Genomic DNA, 10977 nt, shown 5'->3' on the forward strand with positions numbered 1-10977 from the left:
GCATTCATGGACCAGAAGATCTAATGTTAGTGTATTGATATTACTCGATGTGATTTACAGATTCAATGTAATCCCTATCATAATCAATAGGGATTTAATCAATCCCTATCAAAATCTCAATGACATTTTCAATAGAAATAGAAAAAACCTCATCCTAAAATTCACCCAAAGACACTTGAAAGGACCCTGAACCACAAGTATCATCTTGAAAAGGAAGAACAGGGGATCCCTGGGTGGCGCAGCGGTTCCTGCCTTTGGCCCAGGGCGTGATCCTAGAGACCCGGGATCAAATCCCATGTCGGGCTCCCGGTGCATGGAGCCTGCTTCTCCCTCTGCCTGTGTCTCTGCCTCTCTCTCTCTCTCTCTCTCTCTCTCTCTCTCTGTGACTATCATAAATAAATAAAAATTTAAAAAAATATTAAAAAAAAAGAAAAGGAAGAACAAAGAGCATTTCAAAACGTGCTGTAAAGCTACAGTAATTAAGAGTGTGGTACTGGGATCCCTGGGTGGCGCAGTGGTTTGGCGCCTGCCTTTGGCCCAGGGCGCGATCCTGGAGACCCGGGATCGAATCCCACATCGGGCTCCTGGTGCATGGAGCCTGCTTCTCCCTCTGCCTGTGTCTCTGCCTCTCTCTCTCTCTCTCTGTGACTATCATTAAAAAAAAAAAAAAAAAAAGAGTGTGGTAGTGCCATAAAGACAAACAAGGCTGATGGAATAGAATATGGTCAAGTGATTTTTTTTTAAGATTTTATTTGACAGAGCAAGGGGGAAGCAGGAGAGGGAAAAGAAGGCTCCTCACTGAGCAGGGAGCCTGACATGGGGCTCAATTCCAGTACCCTGTGATGGCAGACACTTAATATACTGAGCCACCCAGGCACCCCTGGTCAAGTGATTTTTCAACAAGAGGCTAAGACCACTCAAAAGTGAAAAGGTAAAACTGGCTATCAACACGCAAATGAATGAAGGAAACCCTTACTCAACACCATACTAAAAAAATTAATGCAAAATGGATCAAAGGCTTAAACTTAAGAGCTGAAACTATAAAACTTGTAGAAGTAAGCAGATGTGAAAATCTTCATGATTTGGATTAATCAATGATTTTTTTTTAATCAATGATTTTTATATTGATATCAAAAGCACAGGCAATTAAAAAAAATAAATTGTACTTCAAAATTTAGAACCTTTTGGGAAGCCTGGGTGGCTCAGTGGTTAAGTTTCTGTCTTTGGCTTAGGGCGTGATCCTGGAGTCCCAGGATTGAGCCCCACATCGGGTTCCCTGCATGGAGCCTGCTTCTCCCTCTCCCTGTTGTCTCTGCCTCTCTCTGTGTCTCTCTCATGAATAAATACGATTAAAAAAAAATACATGGTTTACAAACATTCCTCTCATTCTGTGGGTTATCTTTTCAGTTTTTCTTGATAGTATCCTTTGATCCACAGAGGTTCTAAATTTTAAAAATATTTTATTTATTCATGAGAGACACAAAGAGAGGGGCAGAGACACAAGCAGAGGGAAAAGCAGGCTCCATGCAGGGAGCCCAATGGCTTCGGTCCTGGGACTCCAGAATCACACCCTGGGACGAAGGCAGGTGCTCAACCACTGAGCCACCCAGGCATCCTGTAAACCATGGATCTGATGAAGACATTAATATCCATTATATATAAAGAATTTCTGAAGAAGAAAATAAGATAATTAAAATATGGGCAAAGAACTCAAATGGACATTTCTCCAAAGAAGATCTATAAATGACCAATGAAAACATGAAAAGATGTTCAATATCACTGATTATTAGGGAAAGGGAAATCAAAGCCACAGTAACAGAGCACCTCATAGCCACTAGGATGGCTAACGTCAAACAAATGGAAAGTAACTAATGTTGGTGAAGATGTAGAAAAACTGGAACCCTGTGTATTGCTGGAGGGAACATAAAACGGTGCAGCTACTAAGGAAAAGTTTGCTGGTTCCTCAAAGAGCTAAATATAGGGCAGCCCGGGTGGCTCAGCGGTTTAGCGCCGCCTGCAGCCCAGGGCATGATCCTGGAGACCCGGGATCGAGTCCCACATCGGGCTCTCTGCATGGTGCCTGCTTCTCCCTCCGCCTGTGTCTCTGCCTCTCTCTCTCTCTGAATAAATAAAAAAGAAAATTAAAAAAGGAGCTAAATATAGAATGACTATATGACCTCTGTAATCTCACTCCAAGGTATGTACCCAAAAGAAAATATAGACTCAAAGACACCTGTTCAAAGCAGCATTATTCACAATAACCAAAAGATAGAAACATTCCAAGTGTCCATTAGCAGAAAAGTATACAAACTGTAGTCTATACACACAATGCAGTATTATTCAGCCAGTGGATAAACCTTGAAAATATTGTTAAATCCAACAATACAAACACAAAAGGACAAATGTCACATGATCCCACGCATATGAGATACCTAGAACAGCCAAATTCATAGCGACAAAGTAGAATAGTGAACTATTATTTCAGGGATGATGATGAAGTTGTGAAAATAGTGGTAATGGGTGCACAATCATGTTATAATATGCTTAATGTCACTGGATTGTACGCCTAAAAATGGTTAAAATGGTAAATTTCATGTTATATGTATTTTACCACAGTTAAGTCCCATAAAAAGTAAGCAAAAAAATTACCTATCTTTCATGAAATCAGTAAATACTACCTCTAATGTTGGTAAATCAAGCAAGCGTGTAAGCATATTATTCAAGTAATTCAGGATCTACTGAAGAGCTAAGAATAGAAACCAAGAAAAGCACTGGGCTTGAGGAAATAAAGCAAAGCTGGAGTGTATGCAGGGTTTTTTTGGTAGCACTATGGGCCAGAGCAACCTACTAGAACTTTCTGTAATGACAGAAAGGTTTTATGTTTGTGCTGTCCAATCTGGTAGCCAGCACTGCATTTAGCACTTGAAATGTGGTCAGTGAAGTGGAGGAATTTTACATTTTATTTACTTTTAATAAATTTAAACTTAAATAGCCACACATTGCTATCATATTGAATGATGAAATTTATAAAATCTGATATTTAAACGTTATTTTTAAGACTTGAAAAATTAACATTAAGATACCATTTACTAACTACAACAGTAATTAATACAGTATATTTCAACCACATTAAAAATTTTTTAAATATTTTATTTATTTGTTCGTGAGAGACAGAGAGGGAAAGAGGCAGACACACAGGCAGAGGGAGAAGCAGCCTTCCCCTGAGGAGCCTGATGAGGGACTTGATCCCAGGATCTGGGGGGGTCACACCCTGAGCCTAAGACAGATGCTCAACTGCTGAGCCACCCAGGCATCCCAAGATTGTATTTATTTGGGAGAGAGAGAGAGAGTGAGCAGGAGGGAGAGGGAGAAGGAATCTCAAGCAGACTTTGTGGTGAGCATGGAGCTCAACACGGGGCTTGACTCCATGACTCTAAAATCATGACCTGGGCTGAAACCAAGAGTTGGACACTTAACTGACTGAGCCACCAGGTGCCCCAAACCTTTTTTTTTTTTTTTTTTTTTTTTTGAGAGAGCACACATGTGTGTGTGCAGGGTGGGGCTGGAACAAGACAGGGAAAAGGAGAATCTCAAGTAGGCTTCACACCCGATAAGAAGCCTTATGTGGGGCTGATCCTACAACCCTGAGATCATGACCTGAGCCAAAATCAAGAGTTAGACGCTTAAGCGACTGTGCCACCCAGGTGCTCCTCATCTCAGCCATTTTTAAAAAGGAGTTGGGCTCAGTTAAGTTTGCCAGCTTCCAAATTACATAACAGAACCCAGTAGCTTTCCTACATAGGAAAAAAATTAAAAATATAGAGGCACCTGGGTGGCACAGTCGGTTGAGCATCCAACTCTTGGTTTCAGCTCAGGGCTGATCTCTGGGTCGTAGGATTGAGCCCTGCATCAGGCTCTACACTGGGCATGGAGTCTGCTTGAGATTCTTTCTCTCCCTCTGCCCCTCCTGCCTGTGCTCTCATTCTCTCTAAAATAAATAAATAAATAAGTAAATAAATAAATAAATCTCAAAAAATATAAATTCAAAGCAAAATTATATGGATAAATAGAATATAAACATTAAAATTCTTGGAAATAAACAAGAAATTAGCAGAACCTAAATAAAGCTATTGGGATATAAAAAGAACATAAAAGCAGGCTTAAGTAATTGCATGAATCATAGCTGAAGAAGTCTGTATATGATCTACATTTCACTTAGCTAAACTGGATCCACAAACTCAGTGCTGTCCAAAGTGATTCTGAGCCGAGGAGGAGAAACAACAGAATGACTCTAATGTTCATCCAGAATAATCAGAGAGGGAGAATTCCATCCACATCGAGGAGGAAAACCTGCCTATCATCCATGGATGAGTCAGGGCCACAGGGACCCACACATACACATCAGGACCAAGGGGGCCCTATCCACATGGGGTTCTGGTGTATGATAAAAGGGACAATCCTAATGAGAAGGAAAACAAGTGGGATGACTGGTTAGCTACTGAGAAAGAAATGTCTGGTTCCCTTTTTCAGTCTGTATAGCAAATAAATTCCAGGCAAATTAAATATTTAAATGCCAATAAATTTTCAGAAGAAAGCTTGACTGCATACATGTAAATGGAATAAGCCTATGGATTCTTAGAGGCCAAGAAGCCATGTGAAAAACATAGACACATTTAACTATTTAAAATGAAACTTTATTTTTTAAAAGATTTTATTTGAGTGAGAGAGGATGCACATGCGCCTGTGTGCGCACACAAATGCAAGCAGAAGCAAGCAGGTGGGGCGGAAAGCAAAGGGAGAAGCAGACTCCCAGGAGCCTGGAATTGGGACCCAAGCCAAGAGCAGACACTTAATCAACTGAGCCCCCCAGGTGCCTCAAACAAAACTTTATAAAACCAAGTCAAAACACACCTTGGGGAAAACATCTACAGCACTTTCATATAGTGATCTTCCTTAAAAATCTCTAATTTCCCAACAAGATAAGGATGTTCACTCTTCCCACTGTTATTTGACATAGTACTGGAAGTCCTAGCCATAGCAATCCGACAACATACAGAAATAAAAAGCATCCAAATTGCTAAGGAAGAAGTAAAACTCACCATATGCATATAACAAGATACTCTATATGGAAAACCGTCAAGGCCCCACCAAAAAACTACTAGAACTGATAAATGAATGTAGTACAATCACAGAATATCTACAGAAATATGTTGCATTCCTATGCACTAATAATGAAGCTGCAAAAAGTGAAATTAAGAAAATCCCACTTACAATTGCACCTTGTAAAACAGTAAAATACCAAGGAATAAATTTCATGAAAGAGGTGAAAGACCTGCACTCTGAAAACCACAGAACACTGATGAAATAAACTCAAGATGATGCAAAGATGTTCATCAGTTGGAAGAACATATTGCTAATACATCTATACTACCCAAAGCAATCTACACATTTAATGCAATCCCTATCAAAATACCAACAGCATTTTTTACAGAGCTAGAACAATCCTAAAATTTGTATGGAACCACAAAAAACCTTGAATAGCCAAAGCAATCCTGAAGGGACGCCTGGGTGGCTCAGCAATTGAGTGTCTGCCTTTGGCTCAAGGCGTGATCCCAGTTCCAGGGATCGGGTCCCACATCAGGCTCCCTGCCGGGGGGTGGGGTGGGGGCAGAGGCTACTTCTCTCTCTGCCTGTGTCTCTGACTCCTCTCTCATGAATAAATAATTTTTTTAAATAAACAAATCTTTAAAAAAAAAAACAAAGCAATCCTGAAAATGAAAAATCAAACTGTAGGCATCACAATTCCAGACTTCAAGTTATATTACAAAGTGGTAGTAATTAGAACAGTATGGTCCTGGCACATAATTAGACACACAGAGCAAGGGAATAAGATAAAAAACCTAGAAATAGACCCACAATTATATGGTCAGTTAGTCTTTGACAAAAAAATAAAAAAAAAAGAATATCCAATGGGAAACAGTCTCCTTGTCAACAAGTGGTCTTGGGAATACTGGATTGCCACATGTAAAAGAATGAAACTATACCTCTTTCTCACACCATACACAGAAGTAAATTCACGGTGGATCAAAGACTCAAATGTGAGGCCTGAAACCGTAGAATCTTTGAACAGGACACAGGCAGTAAGTTCTTTGACACTGGCCATAGCCACATTTTTCTAGATAGGTCTCAAGGCAAGGGAAACGGAAGCAAAAATAAACTACTGAAACAACATTAAAATAAAAAGCTTCTGCACAGTGAAGGAAAACAACCAATAAAACTAAAAGGTAACCTACAAAATGGGAGAAGATATTTGAAAATAACATCTAGTAAAGAGTTAGTATCCAAAATATATAAAAAAACTCCTACAACACCCAAAAAACAATCCAACTTAAAAATGGACAGAAGATGGAATGCCTAGGTGGCTCAGCGGTTGGGTGTGCCTGCCTTTGGCTCAGGGCGCGATCCCTGTGTCCCAGGATCGACTCCCACATCGGGCCCCTGTATAGAGCCTGCTTCTCCCTCTGCCTCTGGTTCTGCCCTTCTCTCTCTGTCTCTCTCATGAATAAATAAATTAAAAAAAAAAAAAAGGGACAGAAGGGCAACCCTGGTGGCTTAGTGGTTTAGTGCCGCTTGCAGCCTGGGGTGTGATCCTGGAGACCCTGGATTGAGTCCCACGTCGGGCTCCCTGCATGGAGCCTGCTTCTCCCTCTGCCTGTGTCTCTGCCCCTCTCTCTCTCTCTCTGTGTGTGTGTATCTCTATGAAAAAATAAATAAAATCTTAAAAAAAAAGGGACAGAAGACATGAACATTATCCCAAAGACCTACCAATGGCCAGGTGACACATGAAAAGATACTCAACATCACTCATCATAAGGGAAATACAGATCAAAACCACAATGAGATACCATCTCACACCTGTCAGAATGGCTAAAATTAACAAGTCAGGAAACAACAGATGTTGGTGAGGATGCAGAGAAAGGGGAACCCTCATACACTGTTGGTGGGAATGCAAGCTGGTGCGGCCACTCTGGAAGACAGTGTGGAGGGTCCTCAAAAAGTTAGAAATAGAACTACCCCTGAGATCCAGTAATCACACTACTGGGTATTTACCCAAAGAACACAAAAACACTAATTCAAAGGATACGTGTATTTCCTATCTTTATAGCAACAACGTCCACAACAGCCAAACTATGTAAGGACCTCACATGTCCTCTGACAAATGAACAGATAATGAAGACATGGTCCAAGAGGACCCCTGGGTGACTCAGTGGTTGAGCGCCTGCCTTCGACCCAGGGCATGATCCTGGAGTCCTGGGATCCCGTCCACATGCATCTGTGGACCACACTGGGCTCCCCCACATGGAGCCTGCTTCTCCCTCTGCCTGTGTTCTGCCTCTCTCTGTGTCTCTGATGAATAAATAAATAAAATCTTAAAAAAAAGATAGGGTCTGTATATACAATGGAATATCACTCAGCCATCAGAAAAAAAAGGAAATCTTGCCATTTGCAACAACATAGATGGAACCAGAGATATATGCTAAGTGAAATAAGTCTGAGAAAGACAAATACCACATGATTTCCCCTGTACATGGATTTTAAGAAATGAATGAGGAAAAAAAAAGAGAAACAGACAAACCAAGAAACAGATTTGTAACTATCAGCAGAAGAGAGATGGGTGAAATAGGTGATGGTGATTAAAATTAAAAAAAAAAAACTTTAAATGAAAACGACATTCAACAAATTTTGAACCCCAGTAGTGTCTCTCCTAAAAGACCAGCAAGTCAAGAATGAGAAGAGGGAGATAAAGCCTGGACAGACTGACATAGCGAGATCATGCCTGAAAAAGAAGCCATCCAGGGGAGAATTCTGCCCAGAGAAAAACTTATTATATTTCTCAATGCTAATGGAAGATTGTGATGATTGTAGAACTCTGTGACCATGATATACTCAACTGTACACTTTAAGTGGGTAAACTGTATATACTACATGAATTATATCTCAATAAATCTCTTTTTAAAGATTTTACTTATGGGGAGGAATGTGCACAGGGAGAGAGGGAGGGAGAGAATCTTAAGCAGACTCCTTGCTGAGTACAGCGCCCAACATGGGCCTCGATCCCAGGACCCTGGGATCATGACCTGAGCTGAAGGTAGACGCTTAAGCAACTGAGTCACACTAAGGTGCCCCATCTCAATATAACTCTTAACAAAAAGGAAAAAAAAAGCTCTAATTTCCCTAATAGAGAACCTTTAAATAAAAAAGACTTTTTAAACCAAAAACAGTATAAAGAACATAAAAATAACTCAAAAAATTAACCTATTTTAAGTGAAAATTAAAATTATGAAGTCCCTTAGGTTGGCAAAGATTTCAGAGATTGGTATCTCCACATCTTTGCCAACTTTGGGTAACAGTCTCTCATCCTGCTCCTGGGAGTAACTTAATTTGAACGTTATTAGAGGATAATCTGATAACCACTGAAATGTTAAATGTGCGTATGCTTTGACCAACAATTCCACTTCTAAAAACTATAGCACAAAAACACTATTTTTAAATGAAAAATTGTTGAATAGAATCCACCAATTCTCTTTGCTAAGTGGATTGCAAAGGTCCACTCGTTCCACCATCTGGGAGCCTGTGGAGACCTGCTGGGAACAGGACTCCTGGAAGGACAAGTATGTCTGCAAGGCTGTGCTCCAAGGCCATTCTTGCTGGCTCTAACTGGGGTCTCTGGAACCAGGGGGAGCACACAACTCTTCTTAAAACTTAAGGTGTCTTTGCTCCAGATAAAACTGAATTCTATCTAACCTTCTGTGTAGAAAGCAGAGAACACCACAGTGACTCCTGGTGGCAAACTGAATAAAACCAGAGTCATCTGGGGAAAAGTAACTCCTGCTCCTGGAAACAGTGACATGGTTTGTGCCAAAATCTGAAGGAAACTTCCTGCTAAAGCCACTGGCCACGGAATCTGTGTGACACTGTGCCCCTCAAGGATTTAAGCTTACTGAAAAATAAAGGTACACCCTTTGCTTTCTTCTTTAAAAAAATGTAATGATCAGTTTTAAAGTTTTTACTTTTAAGATTTTATTTATTTATTCATTCAGAGACAGAGAGAGAGAGAGAGAGAGAGGGAGAGCAGGCAAAGGGAGAAGCAGGCTCCACGCAGGGAGCCCAACATGGGACTGGATCCTGGGTCTCCAGGATCACATCCTGGGCTGAAGGCGGCGATAAACCGCTGAGCCACCCGGGCTGCCCTTTTAAGCTTTTTTGAAATACTAAAATAAACAAACATTAAGCATTCCTTGTCATGACATAAAGTTACAAACAAGCTTTATATTCTGAATTATACATTTTTACATTTGAACACACAATAACTGCCATCATGAAAACAAAAGCACTGCAAGCAGGTCGGTCTCAGTCTCCGCCCTGCCCGTGTTGTCCCTGAGAGCTTAGCTCCCAGAAGGATGGTGACCTGAGGCTGCACATCGGAGACCCTGGAAACAAACAATTAGGCCTTACCCTGATTGCCTTCAGCCCGCTGGACACCTTATCTTCTTGCACAACCGCGATGACCTCCTGCCCCACGTTGAGAAGCACCTTGCTAGTCACAACTTCGTTGGAAAAGTAGATCAAATCATCAATCATGCCATAATCGCTGCAGTACCTCGTTACCACACCCTGGATGGTCTTCAACTTGGTGTCCCCTGAGACGCATAAAAAAAGAGGTTACCTAAAGCGTAAAGGTTAAGGCAGCGGACACTGCCGAGAAAGGGAAGCGTCCCTGGATGGAGCCCCCAGCCCACTGGAGCCCTCGGAGCAGGTCCCTCTAAGGCACAGGCGGTGGGCGCGGTGGGCGGGCGCGGAGTCCACGGCCAGAAGCCTGGCTCTGACGCCCCGCTCGTCTACGGCCGCGTGGGGGTCTCTGTGCGCGTTCTCGACAGCGATACAGGGCCAGCCGCAGCCTCCACCCAACAGAGCTGCCTGGGCACAGGCCGGGCGTGGCCGCACAAGCGAGCCTCTGGGGTACCCCCCGCGTGCGCAGGCGCTGCCGTCACGGTCCTCCCGCACCAGGAACCCAGCCGCGGCGTCAGCGGGTTGTCACCTCGCCCAGCAAGGGGCCCGGGCACATTCTGGGCGCGGCGCGGAAGCCTGTCCACGCGGTGAGCGCTCCCCCGCCCCGGGAGCGCCTCTCCGGCAGGACGAGGCCGAGGTGCCCAGGGCGCGGGCACGGCCGTCGCGTGCAGTTCAAGCAGCTGCGGGAAGCGCGCGTTCCACGGACGAGCCCGACGCCGGGCTCCAGGTCCTGAGTCCGCATACAGACGGCGCTTAGCACGCTGCCCGCCCCAGGTCTGCCCCCGGTCCGCGGCTTCCAGCCTCTGGCGGCAACCTCACGTCTTCATAAATTAGAGGCAGCAACCGGAGGGCCACCGCTCCGATTCTCACCCCGGAGGACCCGCGGGCGGGCCAGGGCCGCGTCCACACGGCACGTGGAGACCTGGACGCCCGAGGTTGGAGGGGGGAGGGGCGGGGCAGCCCCGCGCTCCGGGTCACCGTGAGGGCTCTCGGGTGTTCCCAGAGCGGCGCCACGCCCAGCGCAGACCCGCCTCAGGACCCGCCGCGAGCGCCCCTCCCCCCAGTGGCGTCAGTCCCGGCGGGGGACACGGCGACCCAGGGAGGCGCTCAGGGCCGGCATTCGGAGCCGCGCCGCCCCCCGCCCTGCCCCGCAGGCACCTTCCGCGAGCTCGGGCGCCTGCGGCCCGGCCTCCTCCTCAGTGCCGTCTGCCCTCCTCCAGAAGAACGCCAGCAGCTTGGCCGCGAGGCGCAGCATGGCTCCGCGACTACTCCCGCCGCCCGCCACCCGCCGTCGGCACACGGCCACGCGCCTCCCGCCGCCCTCGACCAATGGTGTCGGTGCGAGCGCGCCTGAGCCCACGCTTTGCACCCTCGGCCAATGGGCTCCAAGTCCACGCGCCTGCGCCC

At 44.6% G+C, this 10977-nt stretch overlaps 1 protein-coding gene across 6 annotated transcripts in view; it reads right to left on the reverse strand.

The window, feature by feature from the left end:
- Positions 1–10977, reverse strand: part of MOV10L1 (Mov10 like RISC complex RNA helicase 1) — a 72599-nt gene that overhangs the window by 60943 nt on the left and 679 nt on the right. For 5 of the 6 annotated variants that reach the window (XM_025455768.3, XM_025455739.3, XM_025455722.3 and 2 more), the window contains exons 1-2: positions 10729–10882; positions 9517–9701 (exon numbers count right to left, since the gene is read on the reverse strand). In XM_025455768.3, coding sequence (XP_025311553.1) covers positions 9517–9701; positions 10729–10825 — 282 coding nt within the window. In that variant the 5' untranslated portion in view covers positions 10826–10882. Of the gene's footprint in view, positions 1–9516; positions 9702–10728; positions 10883–10977 lie in introns of those variants that run through there. The other variant, XM_025455748.3, reaches the window with a different exon arrangement.

Source organism: Canis lupus, chromosome 10, assembly GCF_003254725.2.
Source record: "Canis lupus dingo isolate Sandy chromosome 10, ASM325472v2, whole genome shotgun sequence".
Lineage (NCBI taxonomy): Eukaryota > Metazoa > Chordata > Mammalia > Carnivora > Canidae > Canis > Canis lupus.